The following is a 26,513-nucleotide window of genomic DNA, read 5'->3' on the forward strand; positions in this document are numbered from 1 at the left end:
GTGATGATCGCTTCCAGTATCACGAGTTAGCATCTTAACTTTTCTGTGCTTTGGAGTCTCCTTCATCGTCCATGGAGTGTTCAGCTTGAGCATATTCCGGTGAGTGCTAATGATGCGACTGATTGCCTTGTCAGGTTGGGGGCAGATCTTCAATACGCCAGCTACCCTTCGTTTAGAGACCCCTCCTTTTCAGCTAATCCCATCTTGGCTAGGAATCTATTCGCCCTTTAGCTTTTCTGTTTTCTCTTTACTTTTCCGACGTAAAAAATAAAAATCAATAAACTCGTCTTTAAATAAATTAGTATACCCCTAAAAATTATTATATTAAGTACACCTACAATTTTATATTCATTTTGAATTTTTTTATAAATCGATTTGTGATTGATAATCACTTCGCACTCATCGCCCACAGTTTCGTTCTCTCGGTAACTTGTATCTTCACTTTTTAAAGTGATTCTCGCAATCTTTCTTTAATCTCATCGTTCCCTCCGCAATCCAATTTCGATTCATCCGGTACGCCATTAAACCACTCTGCAACTAGATCCATCACTCTTTCATTTCACTCGAGTTTGGTTGTAACCGTTTCCGTTATTTCTGTTGTGGTCGGTTTGTTTCCGTTGCAGATGGCGGCGTCTTCAGTGTTCTCTGTAGCTTCACACTCTGTTTCGCCTTCGAATCACCATGCTCACAAGGTTCACAAATGCACACACACTAAACGCATTTTATTGAATGAATTTTTTTTTTTTTTTTGTAATGATTTGATGTTGATTTTGAACAGGGAAAAACCAAGATTGGAGGTAGCGGTTTGAGATTGGCAAATTCAAGGGTGTGTACTAGCAACTCAGCTTCTCACTTTAATTTCAGTTATTTATTTATTGCTTTGATTGGTGTGTACTGTGTACTATGATGATTTTGTAATGATATTACTTTATGATCAATAGGGTAGGACTATTGGTACACTCCATGTTACTTATTCATGCTCTTCACTAACTAACTACGTTTAATTGCGATATGTTAAATGTTTTTGTTGCGATTTAGGATTACCCGGAGTCCGGGAAATCCTAAATTAATGGCCATGGGTAAGGAATCTGAGCAGTTCGATCAAGATTGGACAGCTTGAATTTTGAGCTTATCTGTGACATCTGATCTTTAATGAAACATATAAGCCGTCTAATCTTGATCAAACAGCTCAGATTACTTAAATGCATTAAATTAAGATTGTCTTGACTGCAGAGAACCCATATGCGTTTTGATGTTGAGGATAAGAGTTTCAAAAGTGATTTTTTTTTTATTTGAAAGAGAGGTGATTGATTATACCTTTGTATTTTCAATGTAATTAATATTAATCTCACTTTAGTTGTTTTTTTAATTCAATTCAACCGATTATTAATTATAATCCTACTATTGTGTTCATAATTGGCGGAAGAAATTTGTTATAGTTGTCATTAAAAGTAATTCGTAAGGAGTGTGAATAGACAACTAGGAGCGTCAAATTAATTATCTTTTTTGCTGTATCCTAATCTTATGTATGTCAATTTTGGTTCAGTCTTCTGGCAGTGGCCGGATCTCTATGGCTGTTGCTGTTAATGCTTCTCGATTTGAGGGAATACCGATGGCTCCACCTGATCCAATTCTCGGAGTTTCTGAAGCATTTAAAGCGGACAAATGCGATCTCAAGCTCAATCTTGGAGTTGGGGCCTACAGAACTGAAGAATTACAGCCATATGTGCTTAATGTTGTTAAGAAGGTCCTTTCCTTACTTGATCTGTGTGCAATGATTTGATGTTGTGCTGTTGTCTCCAGTTTGCATAATTCCATAGCATATGTTCATTCCTAATTTTGCTTCTTGTTTACAAACCTAACACTATTTGTCAATATTTATTTGGATAAAATTCTTATTTTTACAGGCAGAGAATCTTATGCTGAATAGAGGGGAAAACAAAGAGGTAATTTGCTTTTGGTCATATGCCTTTATGTGTGCATAAACCTGTTGACCTTTAGATTATTGACTTGGATTTAACTTATACATGCAGTATCTACCTATTGAGGGTTGGGCTGCATTTAATAAGGCAACTGCAGAGTTGTTACTCGGAGCTGACAACCCAGCAATCAAAGAACAAAGAGTATGTAGTGGATTCAGAAGATGAAGAAGTCTTGTAGGACGTAATATTTGTTGGTCACAAAGAATAGACACAACCAATAATCAAATTCTTTTTTCATTTTTTAATTATGTTATTCAATTTGCACCCAGGTTGCCACTGTCCAAGGTCTTTCTGGAACTGGTTCTCTGCGACTAGCTGCTGCTCTGATAGAGCGATATTTTCCAGGGGCAAAAGTTTTGATATCATCCCCTACCTGGGGTATGCATCTTATTCCTTTCTCTGTTTAACGTGATCATGATATTTGTATTGAGGGCCGGAATTCATACATCCTGCATAATGTCATGGTCATGCAGGTAATCACAAGAATATTTTCAATGATGCTAGAGTCCCATGGTCAGAGTACCGATATTATGATCCTAAGACGGTTGGATTGGATTTTGAGGGCATGTTAGAAGATATAAAGGTTACATCCTGATCCAGAATTTGAAAGTAAAACTGAATATGTTTTATACAGACTATGACCAGAATTATCCTGATCCAGAGTTATGTTAATTGTTTGGATTAGAAATTGACGTGCAAGAATGTTCTAGTTAATATTTTTTCTCTCTCTCAATCATTGTTCTTTGGTCTGCACATTTGTCATCTTTTCGAAAAATATTTGTTAGATATATGAAAACTATCTCAAAGTATCTTAATTGTACCTTCGACTAATTTAGAATATCTTAAATTATCTCTTGAGTTGGTTTCTTTATTTCCTCACATTTCATTTTTTGTTTCCTTATTTTATTAAGATTACGAGTCTAGTATATGTATAAGTAAGGGTTGGTGTTTTGTCTTATGTAACACATGCAACATATCATCTTATATGAAGTAAGTATCAACTTCAAAGTATTTAGTTTCTGTCCTTTCTTTTTTCCTTTCTCTACACCTAAATGTGATTAAAGCCCCATAATTTCAACACGGTATTAGAGCGGTACCTCTCCATAACCTCTTCTATCACTATTCTACTGTCTAGTTCCCAATAATATAGAGCCTTACTTGACTTTCTTGATTATTTTATTCCTTTTGATTAGTCATCCTCTTGTAGCATTGTCCCCGGAACCCTCTCTTTATGATTCATCTTTGAAATTTGTTTGTGGGTTTTCTAGACACCACTGCCACTATCCTCATCATTGCCACATAAGCCAAAAGGTGCCATTTCTTAACTTCGCCACATCACCATTCTGGCAGCCTGTCACCATTTTTTTACCAATTTTTTGCGCTGCCTGCTTCCATCTTGTGGCAGTTTACACCAGTATCTTGTTTATTGTATATCTTTGTCTGCTGCTTGTTATATTTCTGATAATTGTTATGACTCTTTTCCAGTGCTAGTGTAGCATTAAGAAGGAGAAAGTTAGATCCAGTTTGGCCCTAACTTCTGTCCCAGTCTCCCAGATGCATTAGTCTCAACTTTTGTCTCAGATGCAGTTTGACTCTCTTCTGTATGTAGCTTGGCCTTGCCTTTTGTCCTAACTGAAATCTTGTTGTCATTTTTGTCCTAGATATGATTTGACCATGATCTTTGTCCCATATGCCAATTGGCTGCGATCTTTGTTCCAAATGAAGCCTGACCTTAGCATTTGTTCCAGATGCAGTCAGGTCCTTGCTTGTGTCCCATATGAAGTATGCCTGCAACTTTTGTCGCTGTTGTATTCTTGTACTGATTTTTGTCCTGGGTGCAATTTAGCTCAGCTTTTGTATCAGATGAATCCAGCTTTTTTTCCCAGACAATATTTGGTCTTGGCTTTTATTACAAATGCAGCTTGGACTTGGCTTTTGTCCTAGTGAAAGTCTCTAGCCAAGTAGCCTGGAGTTTTGTTCTAGATGTAGTCTTGTCCTAACTTTTGTCCTAGATGTAGTATTGCCCTAACTTTCATTCTAGATGAAGTATTTACCCAGCTTTTGTCCCTGATGCAACCTGGCCCCTGTCGGTCTTTGTCCTGGATTTGATCTTGTCCTACTGATCTTCTATTCCAATATATATTGTTTGGTTATTTTTCTTCTTTTAAAGGTTTTATTTATATTCAGTTTAAAGCTTTGTAAGCTTTAGCTTCAAAGGGAATGATAGAATATTTGAAAAATATCTCCCAGCATCTCAGTTTTGTTCTAAGTAATTTAGAGTATTAGATGATCTCTTAAGATTGGTTCCATATTACCTTATGTTTCATAGTCCATTTCGTTATTTAATTAGGATTAAGAGTATAGGACTAGTAGTTTATTTTGTTTCTTTTGTAACAAATCCAACTTATCATCTCATCAAGTTTGTATTTCTCCTTGTCCTCCCTCTATACCTAAAAGAATAAAACCTTATAAGTTCAACAATATCTTACCTTTGTAGTGTAATAGTGTTAAATGCATAATTTAGTACTTGTAATTTGAGCATCTTGTAATGAAAGGAGATATAGAGATATTCTCATTTGATTTGAAGATTAGTCAATTCTGGATAAAACTGACTTCTGCTTAACTGTATGCTTTTACATTTTCTAGTCAGCTCCTGAAGGATCTTTCGTGCTACTTCATGGATGTGCTCATAACCCTACCGGTATTGATCCCACACCAGAACAGTGGGTGAAAATAGCTGATCTAATTCAACAAAAGAACCACATTCCATTTTTTGATGTCGCTTACCAGGTACCGATCTTTGGGTAAATGAGCTATCATTTTAGTTAATTTCTAGATAGCATATAGCAAAAACCACTTTCATATTTGAAATTTAGACAAATAATCTTTATAAAAAATGATATGGATACATTTTAAAACGGGTAAATATTGTACTGTCATCTAGAATCTAGGCCACAATATACTAAACCCCTCAATAAATTTTAGGGGTTTGCTAGTGGAAGCCTGGATGAAGATGCTGCTTCTGTGCGATTGTTTGTGTCACGTGGCATGGAGGTTCTAGTAGCTCAGTCATACAGTAAAAATCTTGGTCTCTATGCTGAAAGGATTGGAGCAATCAATGTCATTTCCTCATCACCAGAATCTGCTGCAAGGTGTGGTAAATTTAGTATGCCATGCTTTCTCATATCTCAAGTTAAATTCACATGTCAAAGAAAAGATTAAATGCTCTATTTCTTCTTCTCAAGCATATTTATTCCTTTTCCAGAAAGGTGCAGGGATTTATCAATTAAGTAGAGATACTAAGAAGTATTTGCAATCTGATACTATATTGTAATGATAGACTCTCTTAACATTGTGACAAAATGTTAAAAGTTTGGTTTTAAGGAATATGTCTTAAGATTCAACTTTATCAGCGAATTATATGCCGCAATAAAATTTGTCTTCATAAAAAGTTTGGTAACAATGTATTTCAGGGTAAAGAGCCAATTGAAAAGGATTGCCAGGCCAATGTACTCTAATCCACCGGTTCACGGGGCTAGGATTGTTGCTGATATAGTTGGAAATCCAGATCTCTTCAATGAATGGAAAGCAGAGATGGAAATGATGGCAGGAAGGATAAAGAATGTTAGACAGAAGCTATATGATAGTATTTCTTCAAAAGACAAGAGTGGAAAGGATTGGTCATTCATACTTGAGCAGATAGGCATGTTCTCATTCACAGGCTTGAACAAGAATCAGGTAATTGACTCCCTTTTCAACTTACTGCTTCAACATGATCTTATTTCGTTGACTCAATCAACATGATATGAACCTGTAATTTTGTTTTGCTATTTTGCAATATTGACTGTGTTGTTCTTGCATGTTATGTTGTGTCTGATCAGAGTGACAATATGACAAATAAGTGGCATGTATACATGACAAAAGATGGAAGGATTTCCCTGGCAGGATTGTCACTGGCCAAATGTGAATACCTTGCAGATGCTATTATTGACTCTTATCATAATGTCAGCTGAAACTGGATGAAATATTCTTTATCACCAAGCTTATATTTTTTGGTGAGTATTGTATCCAATCATAGTGGTCGGCACACATGACAATAATTCATGTAAACATTAATGTCATACATGTACTTTTAATTCCCTAGGAAATTTTGTAACCTTAAAATAAGTTGAATCAAACTATTGATGCATAATGAGTCTGCTTCTCGGACTTGGAGCAAGTTGGATCAAAGTATTGATTTATAATGAGACTGTTTCTTTCATATTTCACGTGGGCTTTATCTAATAAAGCATGATTGCAATAGTTTTGTTGACTGCACATGCTTCTGTTGCTTAGTTAGCTTCTTTTTCTAAGCCAACTTTCAATATGATCGAATCATTCATATTGATTGAAAATCTGAGAGTTCACCCATGTCTTATATTGGGATCGGTGATGAGGTAAACAGAATAACCAAGATCGTAGTAATTGACTACATGATTAAGGGGGAAAACATTGTTACTCAACTTAAACAAAAAAAAAAAAGTTAAAAGGGTGATACCCACAGGATCAAAAGTAAGAGAGCACCTCATTTCAGCCATACCCTATGTTAAATGGTGCTAAGAAGTCAAAGGGTATTCAAGTTATGCTTTATCAATCCACTCTAATTCAAATTGATCATAGACACAGTTTTTTAACAGAATTGATGAATGGCTCCTTCCTATGTTATGTGGGGCTTTCGGCAACCAACGTAAAATATGTCGATATCTTTAACATTAATATGTGATCCATATAATTAATCTCACTGAGTGGGACAACACTTTTGTTTGTTTGATGAATGGCTCCGTCAGAATATGGACAAGTTACCATGTTGCAATTCGGTGAGTTCACTAGGTTGTCATGTTGGCTGAAAAAGGTTTGCAAAGAAAACACAGGATGAGCGAACTACATTTTTTCTTCTCCTGATTTAGCAGAATCATATTTTATTATATAGTATAGGAAATATGATAAAAGAAACAGAACAGTTCCATGTTCCACAAAATCACCACTCTATACACAAATGCCATGAAAGTTAAACTAAAATTCTTTACATTTGTCACCAGCAACCCAATGCTCTTCAGTCTTCACCAGCATCACCTAACTTCTTTCCTTGTGAATGCATCTTTCTATGTTGCGGTCAAACTCCAAGGCTGTGTATATTGCACAGACATTCTGATTATTGTGTATCAGTTTGTAATTCCAAGCCTCAGTGGTTTGGCAGCTTCGCGAAACATGCCATGGATTCTCATTGTGTGAAATTGTTTCAAAGGAGGGTGCTACTGTGCTAGTAACAATCTCCTTAACACATTTTCAACACATTTTTATTGATTGAAGTTCATAAGAGTCACAACTCGGAACAATATGTAAACTTCCTATGAAATTTAACCACGAAGAGAATGTGTTGAAAGAGTGTTATGGAGAGTGTTGTTAAGCATTTTTCTGTCTTCAAATGATGGTGGCTATCATTGACTAGAATTCTCAGGTGGATCAGCTGGTAAGACTTGTCGTGTTACTTGCGAAACTCTAAGTGTTCCTCCAAGCTCAACGGGTACAAGAGGGATGAGGGAGTGGAGAACATCTGCAATCAAGGGGCGGTAACATGGCTCTGGTTGCACGCATAGCACAGCCACAGCAGCAACCTACAAAGTCAAGGTTGCGGTTTAGTAGAATATAATAATACGGCAAAAACACTAATTGAAGAGGCAGAGTGTATTAGAATCTGGGTTAGGCTCAACTCAACCCTAAAAATGAGCTTAAGAGACAGAGTATTCTACCCTTTATATGGACTTTGTTAGCTATATTTCTAGTGAATGTGAAATCTTAACACACTCCTCACGCTCAAAGCTAGACATCTAGAGATCACAAACTTCATAAAATTAACTTCATCAAATTCTGAGATATGAGATATCTGCGGGCTTGATTAACTTCATCAAATTCTCTTGAAATAACTGCAAACTAGATTGACTTCATTAATTTTTCCTGGAATAGATGTAGATCAGGTTGATTCTTGATCTTAAACTTCAGCCGGTGGCCCATCATGGATGGTCCAATTAATTTATTTAGGGTAAACTCTTATATGGTTATACCATATTAGAATTCGAGTTAGATCTAACTATGCACCAAAATCTAGCTCAGATGTGAGGATTGTTTTACTCTTTATATGGACTTTGTTACTCATATCTCTAATTAATATGAGACATTGACAGAGTGACCTAATTCCAGTTGGGACTTAACACTATTAGTCTAATATTATAACTATTATCATTTCCAAAAAGGGTAAGTACAAAACTGGAAAACATGTCCGAGTTCAGCCTTGGAGATTAATCAAACCTGGTACAAGTGCTTGGGATCCATAGTATTCCTAATCACAGGATCCACAATGTTTGGGAGCTTGGATCTGTCAGTGAGTTGTGGCATGGCCTGCAATCATCATAAAGTAGCTATGTCATTTCCCATATCAATCCTATTTAATTTTATCAATCAAGCAACTCATACATACCCATGTGACAATAGATTGGCATTGAGCTGGTGCCAGTTTTTCTACAGGCTTCCTTCCTAATAGAAGCTCCAGAAGCACAACTCCAAAAGCATACACATCACTTTTATCAGTCAATTTACCTGTCAAAATAATTTACATGCGATTTCTTTAGTAAGCAATTCATGTGCTTTGGTTAGATGAATTTCACACAATTAGTTTTATGTACCCTATGGATCTGGCAATTTCTCCCCAAAAATCCTAGCATAAGTGATTCATTTTGGACATGTCTCATGTTAAATGTCTACTTTCGCAAATAATCTCGTAGTGTGTGTTTGAATACCAGTTGAGTGAAACATAAACAGACTTTCATCCCAATTCCCACCAGAATAGTTCTGTTCACTTTTTGCATTAAAGTGTGTACCAATAATTGAAAGCTTATTAGGTTCGATCTGAGGAAAACCTTCAAATGTTTCCCATCTTTCAGACAAAAAATCAATTCCACCTCACTGATGCTTGCAGGCACAGTAGTTGTGAACAAATTGTAGTTCCTACTCTCATGATACTGTTTATTTTATTATCAATAATCTTTTTTATATATATTATCACTGACAAGAAGCAACTGGAGCAAACCAGGCATATGAGATTGTAACGTGTAGCTGACAACATATTAATTTAGTAATCTATATAACTTGCCATGTCAGTTGGGCAGGTACATGCCCAAGGAGCACAAGATGCCCAAGCTTACACCTTTCAAACCTACCCCAAGCTCCATAAATTAATGCATCAAAGGGTCCAGATATGGATTCCCTTTAGTGAAAATCATGTATTCACGCAGTCAAGCATTTTTAGCCGTCGGATTTTGATGGGAGAATTCACATTTTAAGTTATAATAATAAATAACTTTAAATAGTAATTTGGAATCTGAGTTCTTCAATCTTGATCGGCGACTCAAAATGCTTGAATCCGTGAATGCAGGTTTTTCCTAATCCAAGGAGTCTAAATGGGCCCATAAAGAAAGGAAAACCAAAATCTTGGATCTTGTTTGTTGAAAGTTTAACAGTATATTAATTATTTATCAACTTGTCACAGCTCACACCGTTGAAATTGTATTAAGTTCAGCATGCATACCATCTAAAAGATACTCTGGTGCTACGTAGCCCAATGTGCCTGAAAGCTTGATGTTATTCTTATTTTGGGACCCATCGGTTATGGCAAGACCAAAATCAGAAAGCTGAATCCACCAATAAATAATAAGTCATGGGCGCACACAGAAAATAAAAGCTTTGGTGAATGAACAACATAATAGGAATAATTTATTCAGCAATTTCAAGATGGTCTTTCCTTACCTTTGCATTGAAGTTTGCATCTAAAAGAATATTAGAAGATTTCAGATCTCTATGGATCACTTGAGGGTAACAGTGTTCATGCAGATATTTTAATCCTCTGGTTGACATTAATGAATAGCATGTTAACAAAATAGACAACAAAGCAAGTGATAAAGTTTTGCAGTTAATTCTAAAGGCAGAATCAATTATGGGGAGAAGCTTCTGGGGATAAAATTGATTCTGGGGAAAAATAAACTGATACAAACATACTATAAGAAAAGGTCACCTTGATGTGTCAAGAGCAATCTTCATCCTCATATGCCAAGTCAATGATGAGCCATGAGAAGGTCCTACTCAAAATCAAATTTTGGAAAATAAAGATATCAGTATTATTTATGCACCAAAAAGTAAACTACTATTATTTTATAATTAACCTCATTATCTTTCTATTTGTGTCTTCTATTACAAAGCATCAGAAACAATGTGTTTACTTTTTACCATGTAATTGAGTTTCCAATGACCCATTTTGCATCAACTCATAGACAATAAACCTTGTATCTTCATTACTGCTACACCCAAGCAGAGCAATTACATTTGGATGTTGAATTTTACTCAACAAATTGACCTCATTCTGCAAATTCATCCAATTTTTCAATTCAATATTTTCATTTAAAAGCAAAAAGAGAAGAAAATCAGAAAAGCAGCAAAAAATGATTAGCAAGGTGTTGTTACCTCATATTCTCTCTCAGCAAAGTGATTTTCACAGTGCATTTTTTTCACTGCAACATCCAAGTTATCATCCAAACTAGCCTTGTAAACACATCCAAATCCACCCTCACCCAAGATGTTACTTTCCTTGAAATTTCCTGTGGCCTTTTCAATTTGCTTATAATCAATTATTGGAACACACCCTTTCTTCCCAACCATTTTCACAGACCGGAATTTACTCAAAAATGGAGCTAAAGAAAGCCCTTTCTCAGCATCTTCACATTCAAAAACAGAACAATGAAAAACCAAAAATCAAATCAAAGGTTGAATTTTAATAGCACCCCATGAATGGTTAACATGTAATTGAAAAAGAAAATAAGAAAATACCTGAACTTTGAATGTTTTTCTTGCTGGGTTTTGAAGGAAACTTGGAGTGATAAATCCAGAAGCATAACACACACAAAAGCACTGCACCAAGTGAAGTGCTGACAATGGCTAGAGCAATTATCATTTTCATGTGCGAATCCATTTGGTGCTGTTCACCCTCCACTGCAACACCTGATCAATGTTACCATAGCAGTGACAATCAAATCAAATCAAATACATTGTAAAAATGAAATCAAACCATTAATAGCAAGTTAAGAGAGTTTAAGGAAAAGGGTGTGTGACATAGCAGACAATGACAAGAAATGAATAAAAATAATTAAGTGCTTGTCATGATTTTCAAATTTAAATTTTCAAACCGTTGAAAATAGCAACACACACCATCACAACTCACAAGAAACAGACAATGACAGAGACAACAAATGGAGCAGAGAGAGAGAGAGAGAGAGTGCCTGGAGAAGAAGCAGCTATGTTAGATGAGGCAAGAATCCAAATGGGTTTGTGAAGAATAAGGAGGAGCATGAGAAGAAGCAAATGAAAAAGCTTCATGAAGGTAAAGGAACACACAAATCAAACAAAGTTGTTGAGCCACTGAAAGTGAGTGTGTTTTGAATTTTTAAGGCTTGACCTTCTTTTTACTAAGTCACTTTTTTCTCAATATTTTTTTCCAATTGACATGTTGCGTACGTTTGAATAGAAGTTTCACCTAATTGGATTAATAAAAATCATCTGAATTAATTATAAACTAGACTTAGACCCGCGCGATGCGCGGTTGGCTCGTACACTTTTTTAGCAATTGTTAATGGATATATTTTTACTATTTACTCACCCTAATATTACCTTTCTTTATTTAAATGAGGTTGGGTTGTATAAACAGAAAATCACCCATTCTTTAAGGAAAAAAATGACGAAGTATAAATTGATGTACAAAATCATATAAATGAAGAAATAGAGCTGTTCAAGTAATGCGGCTTGTAGCAAATCTAAGAATGAAATAACTGAATAATTTGGATAACAGTCCTATTAGAAAGAATGTTGCTTAATTTAAAATAGCAAGCTACTAACTTTTTCATCCACATCAAGCATGGAACCAAAAAAATATGAACCTTTGTTTAATAAAAATTATCACATGACTGCAGTTTTTCCAATGATACTCAACATGAAGGGATGAAATGACGAAGGGTTATCAAGATTAGAATAAAGATTGGAATAAAGTTTGGGCAGAACAGAATCTGAAAATCCAAGTACTTCAGCATTCCCAAGTGTGATGAAGAAAGTAGAATTTATAGATAAGATTATGGAAAGACATATGTTGGTGAAGGGGAAATCTTGAGGTCCAGCAAACCACAATGACCTATAGCAGCAATTGTTTAATCACTTCATTTCTATAAATTAAATATTGGTGTCCTTCATATAACCGGTATTCCCTTGGTGGTTCTGAACTCAATGCCACCATTTGAGTTGTAGATATGAACATGCTCCACAAGATTATTTAATATTGAGAAGAGGCTTGGTAGGTTCTTTGATCATCCTCTCTTGATGGATTTCACTTAATTTATTGTAATCATTCTCAATCAAAGAGCAACCAAAGATTGCAAGTTTCGTTGCATCCTCTCCTTGTCATAGCTCTTCGTCACAAAAGTTAACATGTTTATATATCCATCAAAGACAAATCTATGAAATGATTGGAGATTAAATTTCTGAACAATAGTTAAGTTAAATGACAAGATCTTCAGAGAGAAAAAAGAAGAAGTCAGAGCTAAATTACTATTCACTGATATTGCTACTTTGAAATTAATATATGGTGATACACCATCAAAAATTTAATATATAGTAGATAGATACTTGAGCTATAGTCTTGCCATGAGTATCCAATTCTTTCTGGATGTCATTATCCATCGCTAAATTAGCTCCCCTGCTGACACCCCTCCTTAGGGGTGAGAAAGCAGTTATGCCAAATTGTCAATACAAGGCCTTTTCCTTGCAAAAATCTCCAAGTTTCACTTGTTGCCAACCAAGGTTAACTTCCACATGTTTGGATTAAAATCAATGATTAATATTAGGTGAAGTGTTAAACTAACTTATGAGCTTATATCAATTACTTGATCGATTACAAGTGAGATGGTAGCAAAGCTGAACAATTTCTCAAGCTTCTTGATAGAGAAGTTGTTGACTCCAATGGCCTTGGTGAGGCCAAGTCTCTGGCTTTCCTCCATTGATGATCACACTCCCTGCATGCCAAATTCCATAATCTCTAATACTTCAATAGGGTATTTGACTGCTCCTTGTTTAGTAGCAAAGGGCCAGTGGATCAAAAAGAGGTCTAAGTATTCTAGTTGAAGTGTCCTGCATGGACAAATAAAGAGTTTTAACATAAATATGGCTAAACCAGCTCAAGAAGTTGGCACGATCATTCCAATTAATAAATTAAAATTAACGCAGTTGTGACTTGTGATCATCACCTTAGAGATTTTTGCAAAGCAGGAACAATGAGTTCAGGATGGTTGTCAATAACCCACACTTTGGAAGTAACAAAGAGGTCCTCCTTGAATGCAATTAGTCAAAGTTGATGTTCTTCTGCTATAGCTGCTCCTACAGACTGCTCCACTGCATATGCTGCAGCAGCATCAACATGCTTGTAACCCTGCTTGATGGCCTCAAGAACTACATCTTATGTACTAATCATATGGGCTGCTTCGGGTGCAGTGTTGAGGCTCATCACCAGTATCCTCCGCTATCCGGTGGAGGAATGGAGAACTACTTTAGGCACCGTGGTGGTGGCCATTTATTTTGCAAACTGAAAGTGAAGCTATTAGAAAGAATGAAGAGATAAAGAGAAACTGCTTGTTTTAAGATAAATATACAGATAAGGCAAAAAAATAATTCAATTAATGTTGCATCCTGTTCTTGTCGAAATATAAATCCTGAAAAGAGATCCAATAGTGAGAGCAAAGATGATGCAATCACAGTCAGTGATCTCTTGTCAAGGGAAGCATACATATTTTCTGCAAATAGCACCAATATTTTCCTCGTGTTAAAAGTAATATCTACCTGAACTTTCTCCATGTAATCAATCATTGGTCTTGGATTTTCCTCCATGTATTATGCTTCTTCTTGAAAATCTATCCTCTTCCACATTTTCTGAAGAATAAAAGAGATAAATTTGATAATTAACTTGTCAACTATATTAGTGAAACTGCTTGAGATAAAGCATTCAAATATGAAATATGCCCACATAATTAGAGTGTCTCAATCGCAGAAATGGATCAGAAACTATCACTTGGCACTGATTGCAACTGTTGGTTGTTGGATAGGCCGATGCAAACAGGTTGCGGAATATATGGTTCACAGAATATAAACGATTTTACTTAAAAATGAAAATGAGACAAGCTATGATCCATGTATCCATCTTTAAGCTATGGTATGAAGTAGCACGAAATCTGCAACTTTTCAAACAACTTTTATAAACCAACGATGGTGAACTGTTTCAATCATAACATCAGAATATTAACCATGGAAGCAGTTAATGCATGTTCTCAAACAGAAAGTGGAAAATATGTCTCCACAATTCATAGAGAGCATTGGATGTGTTATCATATCAGACACAAAGGCTTCAGAGGGCAAGTTAATAACAATGTGGTGGAAATCACGGAGGTTTAAGTTTTCCAGTACGCAATATTCAACAACATAACCACATCTCGTGCATTTCAAAGTTATCAGTTAAATTAAGAACTAAAAAAATCTTGAAATAGTACCTCGTTAGGAGAAGATAATAGATTCTTCAGGAAGTAGCACAATCCGATTTTACCGCGAGAGTGTTAGATTTACGCAATAGTGGATGATAGAGGTTGCAAAGAGCACCGTCTGGAAAGAGTAAGGACTGCGGTTGTGAAAGCGATTTGGAGGAACCGGAGGAAGAAGTGGTTGCGTCGCCATCGACGTAGTTGTAGGCAGAGTCTGTGTCTTCGTGAGGTTCTCGACCAAAATAAGGTTTTTACTGCGTTGATGTCTAGCTCTGTGCAATCCTTTAGAAATTACAACGTGACACGTGATCAAAATTGCTGATGTGGACACAATTCCTAGATGTGTAAACGTTGAGATGGTGGCGTTAGATTGCGCGCTTCTCAATTCCTATATTATAAATAGATAGATTTAAGTTTACTAGTAAATAGTAATGTGTAATTGGTTTAGTGGTATGACGTTTCATTCATGTAAACTAGGTGTTTTGGTACACAACTAGGTCTTCCCACTTCCAGTATTCTCCTAGGAAAGGTTTCCACCCTTACAAGAGAAAGTTCTTCCGGGTACTCCATGGTTGTTGAGGATGCGTCTTTTTTCATGATTTGACCGCTGAGCATTCTTTCTCAGCCCTCTATTGGCTCAAGGCGCATTACGATTTCCTTGCCGAGAGTTACCAGATTAGAGGGATCAATGTCCTTGAAGGACTTCCGATCGAAGGAAACTTTGACTAGGCAAACCCATTAAGTGCAGAGCCCTTTTAAATGTTTCTCTCGTAAGTCAAGAGGATCTTCTAGTAAGAGTTATATATTTACTTATATTTTGTATGATTATTCTTCTTGCTCATCTTTCGTGTGCTTATTTCATAACATGTCGGCTAGGAAGAAGCTTCACATGAGGATACTGGGGAAGCCTACCCCTTATAGCTATGTTGATCTGATGGAGGGTCATCTTCAAAGGAGCCTTTGGTTGTATCTCAGGAGGTCGTTCAAAATGAGGAGCCTCCTTGAAAATATTCGGCTCTCAAGGTCAAGGTGGTTGTTGACAACGATCATCTTAGAGCCATTGAAGAAGAAGAGGACAAGGCAGTGGATTGACCTCTATGGTGACTTTGGAGATCCGAGTGTACTCCCTTTGATGGGTGAGCACGGTGCATTTGAAGATGTTTGTGTACTCCACCTAGGATATGGACCACCTAGGGGACCAGCCTGACTTTCTAATGGTCAAGGCTAGTATCCTTCGGGCTCTATAAGTGTTTGATCTTGAAAGGTGGGCTCTTTATGACATGTTTTTGATCAAGTACAACATGCACATGGTCGTCTTAACAGATTGAGGACCGGAAAAAATAAAGTTGAGGGTCTCTATCAGAAGCTTTCTGAGGATTTGAATCTTATACTCTGGCTTCTTCAGTCGAGAAGGAGAGAGAACTTCACTTGAAGAGGGTTTTTGAACTAGAAACTCAACTTCAGGAGCTTCAAGGCCAGCATAAGCTTAAGATTAAGGAGGATCAAGAAGTCATCTTTGTAGCTGCCAAGTCCATGATATCAATGTTCGAGGTTGAGGCGAGTGAAGAGGTATCTTGCCTCGAGCATGAGCACACATTAACACTCCAAGAGCGGGACACTAAGATGCTAAGGATCAACATTTAATAGTTTGAGTCAGTTAGGATGCAACTATGGATCTTCAATCCTTGTATGATTGAGGAGGGAATTTCGCCTAAGTATATCATAGAAAAAAGCTTATAATGACTAATGTGATAATTTAATTTAATTTGACAGCTTTTCATTGAGAGTAATGAAAAAAGCAATAATGACTAATGTGATAATTTACTTTCTAATAAAAAATTAAATTGAAAAATGAAGTTTTATGATAATTTCCCATACCTAAATGTGTTTGGTTATAATGGTGGGAGAATCAGAGAAGGACTTAAATGGATAAGAGAGGAGAGAAGAGGAAGAGGGGGAAAGGATTTTAAATTTTATCATATGTAGTTAAGTTGAGGGTAAAAGAGGTTAGCGGAGATAAAATAGCTCATTTCTTGTTTAGCTTAGTAGGGGATGGAAGAGATTTTAGAATAAATTAGCTTTTATTGTCCTTACTTTTACTGAGAAAATGAACATGAGTAATGACATATTTTGTTCAATGAAACGTTTTCCCTTCAAATCCCTCCACTTTCAGAGAGGAAACAAAATGAAGTTAGTAGGGTTTTTGGCCATCTCCATTGGCCTTCAATCCCTTCCTAAAAATTGAATTAAACATGATAACTTACAAAAACAACTTCTCGCCTCCTCCATTCCCCTCCAACTAAAGACTATGTGAGTTAGAGTTCCTTCAAATAATTTATAAGTTATTTTTAATGAAAACCACAACCAAGCATAACTAGTTGCACCTTTGCATCAAAATGTTGCATTTCGGTGGGTGAGCCCGATGCGTCCAAACATGCATTAGCACTAACAATGTATTTGGTTTATGAGAGAAGTTGGTAACAGAGGAAGTATGAAGAAGGAAGATGAGTAGAGAGAAAGTAATGAGAAAAGAGTAGGTTATGTATATTGGTTGGTATAATAGAAATAGAGAAGAAATAATAATGTGTATCTCTCTCTGATCCCCTCGCTCGGTTAGAGAAAAAAAAATAAAGTTATTTTAAATTAAAATGATACATTTAAATATAATATAAGAATATTAAGATTAAAAAATAAGATTCGTAGCTGGAGGAGGGTATTAGTGAAAATCAGTAAATGCTCTTTGAAATTGTAAGTGGACAGTTAATAAGAAACATAGGAGAGTGGTAAATAACTACTGCTCAATCTGTTCCAAAATGGTTATTGTTTTAGTTTTTTACATACTTTTCAAAGTGGTTGTTCTTTTAGAAATTTAAGACTATTTGTCACATCTTCTTACATATATACTCTCATATAATAGTACACCCCTCCCCTATCATCTTTAATTTTAACCTGTCATAATTCTCACAAATCACTTAACCAATACTTATCATTCTCTCTCTTTAATATAGCTCAACTTTAAATATGGGTGTTTTAGTCAAATTTATATCAGTTAGTGAGCATTTAAACTGTGTGCATTACCTTAAACAACAACCAATTTGGAATGCAGAGAGTATTAAATTTGCATAGAAGAATATAATGACATGTTTGGTTTGCCCATTTCCTTTTTTCATTTAAAACAAAAAACAAAAATTAAAGCTGAAAACAAGTTTAGTTTATATTTAAAAAATGTTTTCTTCAAAAATATTTCTAAAATATGATCAATATGGAAAACAAAAGAAAGACGTTCAAAATGAAAATGAAAATGAGTTGTCACCATCATCACCATTATCACCATCACCATTGTTACCACTACCACCACTACCACCGCGTTGTCAATACCGTCGTCATTATTGTCACCACTGTCTTCGCTGTCACCCAACCACCAACCAGTGATATGAAAAGCGGTAATTGCGAAGGTTGGTCATGGTGTTGGTGGGGTGGGGTGGTGGTGGTGGCAAGAGTGACAGTGGTAGCAACGACAACAATAGTAATGGTTGTAATGGCCAGGACGACGAGGAAAATAAAAACAGAAAATATAAACAAACATGCTTCTAAATTTTAATTTTTCTAAAATATAAACTATTTTTAAAAAAATAAAATGGAAAATAAAGAGAAAATGTTTACCCAAACCAAACTTGCGTAACAATTTTTTATTCTATGAGGACGAAAACATAAATCTTAATACAGAGGAAGATTAAAAAAAATGTGAAGTGATTGTGAAAATGTCTGACCTATTTGTATTTATTCAAGCAATTTACATCTTAATTCAAAAATTTATTTCACCGTCTTTTTCTCTCGCTTTCTCAAGAAGGAAAACTGAGACAATAATTGATAGATGAAATTAATTTTTAGGGTGGGGGGCACCTGCACGTCTATGATGTGCACTTGCATGTTCATTATTTCAAGTGTTTGAACCATGTTCATGGGTTTGTTTTAAACCATCATAATTAGGTCTGAAAATATTCCCCAAAAACAATTAAAAAGGGAATGGAAAGGTGTGAAGCATCTGAAGCAGAAAGAAAAGGAAATGGTAAATTGAATGCTTGCATGATAACAAATTCTGAAATGTATAGCTCATGAAATACATAAAATAAATAGTTATACCTTCTTAAAATGATGGAGAAGATTGTTATTGCCTGTGACATGTTTGGACATTTTCTTCTTCAAGGCCTTTCAATTATCATTGCAGATACTACATATATTTCTTAGAAAGGCACTTTGTCATGATGTATGTGATAAATATTAATCAGGGTGGAATTAAAAAACAAAATATCATATAAACTAGTTAATTTTCTCTATTTCTTACGTTAAAATCCCTCTTTATACTACTCATAATAACAACATAAACGATGTTTAAATTTTTATGTTCTCACGAATATTGTGTGTGAAATCTTCTTTTAGATGAGACAAACATATTGCGTTCTGCAATAATTATTCGGGTTAACCAAACATATTAAAGTATTGGAATAAAAGGACTTCGACCTTCGATCTGGAGCTTCGGACTGATCTAAACACTTAGCCAATTTAGAAATCAAAATTTGAAGATTCTATCTCATGGTCTTGACCTGTGATTATGTGAAGGTCTTCCTCAAACTCCTACCTTCGAACCTACTCTTGAGTCTTGTAGAACTCATTCTAATGTATCATAGAAAAATAAATAAGGTGAAATCTGTGGTACCTCAAAATTATTTTGGGTATGATACTCGCATTAATTAAGTAATTTAGTAGATTATTGTCATGTGAAATAAATTTTTAGCCGTCAAGGTTTATTGATGACAGAGTTGACGATATCTGGAGATCATGACCGGCGAACGATGAAAACGATGGTGTCCGACACCTTTGTTTTGAAATAAATTTTTGACGATGCAGAGGAGAAGAAGGGTTGGGAACTTTCTGGAGGATTACTTTGCAAATAATGATAAGAATATTAACACTTAAAATTTAGAGTATGTTTTTTATTGGTACACGTCATTTAGAGCACGTATGACTCAATCAAAACATGTATATTTATTGATACACATCATTTTAAGTACCATATCTTGATCTAACTTAAGGTACCACAACAAGCATCTAGAAATAAAGGGGAATAAGAATAATAGCGCGGTAGTCGTGTATCTACCACATCTAAAGTAGCGATGGTGTCTAGTGATGCTACTAAGCGCATAAATTAACCATGCCAGCAGAACTTGCAATTCAGCAGACTTTGTGATAAATGGTAGTTGTAAACTCATATCTCTTTTTACTATATTAGTTATGCCATTGGCCAATGATGTTGGCAAAGATGGGATGATCTTAACTGTCGTCACTGATCAATCATTTGTCACAGAAGCAACATGAACATTAATGAAATCATTTTCTATATCATAGGAATTGAACTAGGCTGATATATATTGACGAATCACTAACCCAATGAGAAATATAAAAATAAAAATATTTTATATTCTACCTCTTGTAACGTTTATATTTTTTGATCTATTCTGTGAAATATGTTGCCAAATGCCTTTAATTAAATCAGCTAACTTTAAGCTTTTATCTAAGTTAATAGATAGATGCTCCCAAACTTATATTTTTATACTTTGTACTCAATAATTTATAACAAGTGTAGCTATCCCCAACCTAAATTTATGGGGTATGTTATAATGACATAAAATTTAAATTTGTGTGGACTTTACTCTTAGTTCGAAAGTTAAATTTATATGTATATTTTATTTAGTTTATTTTATAAGATACAAAAGATCTCATCACTCATAACAACAACAAATCGTAAGCCCGGTAATAGGGAATACAAAACAATTTCCTCCTTTCTTATAACCACTACTAAAGCAGTTTGCTCTACAATCTGATCCATTATAGCAAAACTCAGTCCCAATGCAAGTTCTAGGAGGATTACCAAAGCTATTCTTCGAGCCAATCGATATTCCTGCATCAAACCCAAAGTTAATTAAAATTTCACCTTATTGATATATTAAACCACCCAATATAACTTCAAAAAATTAGAAATCATTATCTTGTGATGCACAGGTGACATCTTCTATTAAAATTTACAAACATTAAAAGTTGTTTTGAAAATATTTTCGAATCCCACTACTGCAAAACAATTTTTATTTTATAATTAACATATAAGAACATTAAACGAATAAGCATATACCTCTTTTAGTTGGAAGTTTTCTCATTTTTTTTTGTTACAAAAATGTAAAAAGCAATCAATCAAACAAACTTTTAAATTCATACCTGAAACAAAAATCAAAGTGAGGCATAAAATCAAGAGATGAGATGGACATTTGTGCATAAACATTTTGAGGAATTTTAACTTTTATTGTTTTTCTCACAAGATGGAGACTAATATGCATTTCTCATTATATATAGTGGACCATATATAAATAGAATAACTTTTTTTAGAAAGTGATAACTTAATAAGATGATATATTGAATAGATAATTAAAATCATTAAAGTCAAATTAAATACTAAATATAATATTTACTGTATTCCAATAGTAATTAGTACTAGTATTCAATGTAAATTAATATTATTAATTATTGTAAAAATTATAATACAGGTTGACTTGAGTTTTATATCAATATATATATTAATAGTCACTAAAAACACTTTATATTATTAATTATAGTGTAATGTTACTTTCAAAAAAAAATTATAGCAACGTTTAATTTTAAAATATTTCATGAAGAAATTTTCCGATGTATAAAAAAAAATATTTCATGAAGATAAACAAAAATAATAATATATTTTCATTTTTAAAAAACATTGAATGACAAATTATATTTTTAGCTAAGCTATTTATTAATCATAAAGCTTGTAATACATCAAATAGAGTAAGTTGACTTGTGTTTTATACTAATAAAATTAATAATGAGTTATTGAAGACACTTTATATAATTAATTAACTACTCTATCTGTTCTTTAATATATGGAAAATGCTATAGTGCACGAGACAGACCTGACGTGTAATGCACGAAGTAATTTTCTGGCGGTTATAAACCCCTTGTAGTGTTAAAACCACTAGAAATTGCGAGTCGGATTTTGCAATTTGTGACACTTATGAGTTTCTGGCAGTTTGAAACTGCCAGGAAACGCGTTTCGTGCATGACACGACAAAATCTGTCGTGTCATATATACTCTGCTCTTAATATATATCACTATCTTAAGAGTATTTTTGTTTCTGTTTATTTATCTAATACATAATTTCAAGAAAACATTAATTACGTCTTATCAATTATACCCTTAACATGTTTAATTTTTAATGGTGGAAGGAAATTTGAAAAATCAAAAGGAAAAACTTAGATACAGTAACATTTATACAGTTGGTACTGTTTTCCAATAAAAAAATGACATCTGTCCCATTAATAATTTTTTCATTTTTAACCGCTTCCCCTCATTCCCTGTAACAAGTCACGTTAATGCTATCGTTTCTGCGTCTGAATTCCAATAACAAAAAAACTGCAGTTCTCAAATGCTCTATCTCCAATCAATACTTTGTTCTTGCTTTCGCTGCTACAGAGTACGTTTCCTCCTCTTCAATTGCAAGTTCGACATTGGCTTTCCATTCTTCATGGTCGAAGCTCCATGCCTCATACCCAGTCGTCCGCACCGCTGCAACTGATAACAAAGATGGAGAAAAGGGGGCCATCAATTAACAACAACAATGGAGAAAACGGGGTCAGATCAGGAGCATCCTCTTCGGTAGAACACATCTTATTGCAGCCAGCCGCACCCAAACGAAACGAAGAAGCCAAAAACCTGCAACCACATCTTGTGTTCACTTCCTTCACGAACAAGAGTTGCGTGGAGATCGTGACTCCTTCATTTCGTACGACCACCGAGCAAGAGACGACGATGACTTGTTATAGGGAAAGAAGTTTTTTTTAAACTTACAGGAAAGAAGTTAAATATGAAAAAATAATTAATGGGTCAGATGTCATTTTTTTTATTGGAAAACAGTAGCAACTGTATGAATGGTACTGTATCTAAGTTTTCCCCGAATCAAAATTACTAAGAGATATAAAGGGTATATTAGAAAGCTAGTAATAATTTTAACAAAAAACCAGAATATTAATACTATTTCTTAATACATGTGTCAAAACCTTAAAGTAACAAAATTATAGGAATAAAGGGAACATTGTAAAAAAATTAATGCATTAAAGTGACAATGCTAATTAGTCCTCCCGTCCCCATTTATAAGCATTTTTACCATAATTAAAAAATTATTTACAATAAATTTCTCTAGAGTTTATTCTTCTATTAACTATCATAGATTACCCTTACAGTTTTATAAAAAATTTCAAATTCAACTAATTTCTCTCTCTATTTTAACTATTTGTTCAAATTTCTATGCATGTTAAAAACTTTTCAAAATCACATCATGGCTTCCATGTTAAATATGAGGGTAATTTTAGGAAAAATATAAATTGTTTTATTGATATATTACAAAGTGAGTTATATTTACGATAAGAAAAAAATCTTAACATGTTACTTATTCATAGAGACTATGAGTACTAATTATATCGTGCAATGAAAATATATCGTTTGGTTCTTTAGATATAAAACTTAATTAACCACAAGTGGTGAATGTGCATTTCCTTAAGGGATTTCATCTAGGCTTCTGGCCCGGGTTCGATCCGGTCTGAGGTAAAAAATAATACATTTGTGGTCAGGGACATCACTACTGTATCCCGAGCCAAATTAGTCACGTGGGGTCTCTTTCTCCCGTGGGGACTGGTGGCCAAAGGACAAATATATATATATATATATATATATATATATATATATATATATATAAAGACTTAATTAAGTATATACATAATTTAATATTTTATTTCATTTTACTGATGAAGATTTAATTTAATAATGTTAATAAATATGTCAAAAGGCTTTGGACTGGGCAAGACCCCAGGGTCCCTCGCCCAGGAGCGCTGGCCTAGGGCGATGAGCGGACTAGGGACTTGGGCCTTCATCCCGGAGGCCCAACTGACCTATTAGGATGATTTAGAGGCGCTAAGCCCAACTCCTCCAACTATAAATGTAAGACCCGGTTTTAGGGCCTACTATTTTAATAATAATATTAAATAATATTCTGTGAATTGCTTGTGCTATATGTGATATTATGCCTTTTAAAAAGGTGATTAATTGTTAGAAGCAATATTAAGTCCTAGAAACCTCTAGACGTTGATGAGCGGGACGATACGAGCATTTTGACTATAATATTGCTAGGGTTCGGCAACGGCAGCTTTTAGGTCAAAATCGACCCGACAGCAGCGATGAGTTGGCAAATCGAGTCGATGAGGACGATTTCGTGGGCCGCACCTTATGGGGAGGTGCTGGGAATGATTTTAAGAATATTCTAGGAGAGAATATTCCTTGGTTTTATTTTTGAAGGTTTTATTTAAATAAAATGGGGTTTTATTTAAATAAAATGCATTTAAATAATTTTAACCTATGGTTTAATATCAAAATTAATTCTGAAAATATTTTTGAGGCATCATGGAGCTAGTGCACGAATTTTTGGAGCCAAAAATTATTGATGAGGATTTTTGATTTTAAAATTGAAGTTTTGGGTGCATTTAGGAGGGAAATGGTGCATTTAATGCATTAATTATTTTAGGGTTTTTTTTTAAATTATTAATTTAAAAAATTTTGGTGAAAAATATGAGCATGAGGTGTGTGTGGTCGGCCAAACCTAGTAGAGGATGAAAAGAAAATAATTTTGCAAATAATTTCCTTTTTTAGCTAGGTTTTATGAAGGAAAGATATTAGGGATTTGATTCTTTGATTTTCTATTAATGGGGGATTGATTTCTGAACTTTTAAAACCTCGAAGGATATTTTCACATATGATTTAAAACCCTTTGGATTCAGATTTATATATTCTAAAAGATTAAGGATTTAAATGATAGTTTTAAAAGGGATTTAATTAGGAAATAAACCAAATTTTGAGGACCGAATCAAGGAAGGTTGGAAGAGTCTAGAAACACTAAAATGGGCTGCAAATTTCGTGGGTTTGAGCTTCTTCTTAGGGAGAAAGAAAAGCATTTAATGCTTGGCTCTCACCCCTCACTATAAATAGAGCCTTTCCCCCTCTCATTTCTTCACACCAAGAGCTCTCCTCTCCTCTGCATTTGTGTGAGCTCTCTCTCCCTCTCTTGTCTTTATTTTATTTTTCTTTTTCTTAGGTTAGTTTAGTTTCTAAGCCTTGAGAAAGGTCATTCTCAATATGCTCTGTGGTTGCAGCTTAAGCTGATCTGCCAAATCCAGAAGAGAATGATTTTAATCAAGTTTCTTAGAAATGTTTATCTATTTGAGGGTTTTCTTAAAGAAGTTCTTGATGTTCTTATTTTGTTCTTATGACCTTCAAAGAAAGGATTTTATAAAGGAGGTTTTGATCTTGGGAGGATTGAATCTATGCGAAAATTATGTTTGTCTTCGAAAGTTCTTCAAGTGTTCTTATGATCTTCAAGCAAAATGTTTTAGAAAAGAATGTTTGATCTTATGAAAGAAATGATTTTGGATTTTCAAGGTTTTTGGGGGGAATCTCGTGATCAACAAGGGGATGGGCTTATGATCGATTCGATTGTCCGATTAGTAACGTTACTCTGTCCGTTCGTTGGTAGGAAATTTCCAAGTGTAGATCTAGCTTCAAGGAGCAACCCCAGACTTCTAGGAAAGCGCACCTTTGAGGTAAGGACACTTCGGCCTCAGCCTAGATAAATTGTTTGTGATTGTGATTGTTAGCAAGCATGATGCTAGGACTATTGATGATGTATGTGCTAGATATGCTATATGATGATGCAATAAATGCTAGCTAGTGTTATTATAAACATGCCTATATGACTAGGGTTTTAGCTATATTTATTGCTATGCATGCAAGTTATTATGCGATGATATGTTGTTCATAAGAGATGAACGTGATGGGCTTAGGGCCTAGTGATTATGACTGACTTGCATGGCATGCATTTGTGGGCCAAGTGACCTGGACTGGGCTTGGTTGGCCACGACTGGTGACCTGGACTGGGCTAGTCAGTGGTGACGTTCAGGGGATAGACCTGAACAAAGGACGAACGTGAAACGACAGTGCGTTGGAGAGGTCCAACCCCGATCATCAAGCTGTTGGGCAGCGGTGCGTTGGAGGTGTCCAACCCCGATCGTGGAGTCGTGTCCGTCCTGCCTTTCCATGAGGGATTGGCTTATGGATATCCAAGCGTCTGCATGCATGTGCACGAGCATTGACTAACAATAAACTATGAGATAGTTCCCTATACTTGTGAAACTTAGAATTATGAGATAGTTCCCTATACTTGTGAACCTTAGAACTTAATATAGTTCCCATATTTGTGAATGTTAGCTTAGTGAAGAACTTGTGATTGATAGGGTAGTATACCCTACTTATGATGTGTGTGTGTTAGAAGTTGACCCTTGCTTGTTTGCTTGTTTGCTGTTTGTTGTTTGGGGCGCTTAACGCACAACAAGCATGCGTGTGATCAGTCGAGATGCGACCCTATATCTGCTTGATGTGAACGACGGCAAGGCTCGAGACATCGACTGCGCGACTGATGATTCAACTATGGGATTGGTGAGAGCAGAGGATGCGAGGCGATATGATTCGAGCGCTGGAGGAGGCCTTGGAGGGCACGCGACCTATGAGTCGGGTATGGAGTGTGATAATTGAGTCTGTACTTGGGGGTGAGCTGAGTTTGTTTATACGGTTCGAACCTAACCTAGAGACCTTCTTGTTGTGTTGGCTCGGGGGCGGTCGGACACTAGTTTAATCATTAGGTTGTAATTTGAAAGAATCATTGTACGCTTCCAAAGCTTTTATTAATAACATGAA

At 35.1% G+C, this 26,513-nt stretch overlaps 2 protein-coding genes and 1 pseudogene across 2 annotated transcripts; 1 reads left to right on the top strand and 2 right to left on the bottom strand.

Moving 5' to 3' along the window:
- Window positions 1–355: 355 nt before the first annotated feature.
- On the top strand, window positions 356–6,243 carry LOC130717905 (aspartate aminotransferase P2, mitochondrial). The gene is made up of 12 exons (XM_057568305.1): window positions 356–513; window positions 624–692; window positions 779–826; window positions 1,547–1,747; window positions 1,908–1,946; window positions 2,034–2,123; window positions 2,252–2,360; window positions 2,456–2,565; window positions 4,629–4,772; window positions 4,968–5,134; window positions 5,456–5,720; window positions 5,864–6,243. The coding sequence occupies exons 2-12, from the start codon at window positions 624–626 to the stop codon at window positions 5,993–5,995; spliced, it is 1,374 nt and encodes a 457-aa protein (XP_057424288.1). The 5' UTR covers window positions 356–513; the 3' UTR covers window positions 5,996–6,243.
- A 695-nt stretch (window positions 6,244–6,938) lies between these two features.
- On the bottom strand, window positions 6,939–11,502 carry LOC130720568 (probable receptor-like protein kinase At1g80640). Its single transcript, XM_057571218.1, has 10 exons — window positions 11,345–11,502; window positions 10,896–11,066; window positions 10,533–10,783; window positions 10,299–10,431; window positions 10,087–10,150; window positions 9,822–9,918; window positions 9,604–9,706; window positions 8,497–8,615; window positions 8,328–8,417; window positions 6,939–7,636 (listed from the first exon to the last, which is right to left on the bottom strand). The coding sequence occupies exons 1-10, from the start codon at window positions 11,439–11,441 to the stop codon at window positions 7,460–7,462; spliced, it is 1,302 nt and encodes a 433-aa protein (XP_057427201.1). The 5' UTR covers window positions 11,442–11,502; the 3' UTR covers window positions 6,939–7,459.
- An 878-nt stretch (window positions 11,503–12,380) lies between these two features.
- Window positions 12,381–13,677, bottom strand: LOC130719042 (NAD(P)H-dependent 6'-deoxychalcone synthase-like; annotated as a pseudogene).
- Between the last annotated feature and the right edge of the window lie 12,836 nt (window positions 13,678–26,513).

The sequence above is a fragment of the Lotus japonicus genome, chromosome 5, assembly GCF_012489685.1.
Source record: "Lotus japonicus ecotype B-129 chromosome 5, LjGifu_v1.2".
NCBI classification, from domain to species: Eukaryota; Viridiplantae; Streptophyta; class Magnoliopsida; order Fabales; family Fabaceae; genus Lotus; species Lotus japonicus.

Coding starts and splice junctions, on each gene's coding strand:
- LOC130717905 (XM_057568305.1), top strand. CDS start 624: ATGGCGGCGTCTTCAGTGTTCTCTGTAGCTTCACACTCTGTTTCGCCT. Junction 2,124..2,251: donor CAGCAATCAAAGAACAAAGA/GTATGTAGTGGA, acceptor ATTTGCACCCAG/GTTGCCACTGTCCAAGGTCT. Junction 2,566..4,628: donor GCATGTTAGAAGATATAAAG/GTTACATCCTGA, acceptor TACATTTTCTAG/TCAGCTCCTGAAGGATCTTT.
- LOC130720568 (XM_057571218.1), bottom strand. CDS start 11,441: ATGAAGCTTTTTCATTTGCTTCTTCTCATGCTCCTCCTTATTCTTCAC. Junction 8,418..8,496: donor GCCAATCTATTGTCACATGG/GTATGTATGAGT, acceptor TGATGATTGCAG/GCCATGCCACAACTCACTGA. Junction 7,637..8,327: donor ATCCCAAGCACTTGTACCAG/GTTTGATTAATC, acceptor TTGACTTTGTAG/GTTGCTGCTGTGGCTGTGCT.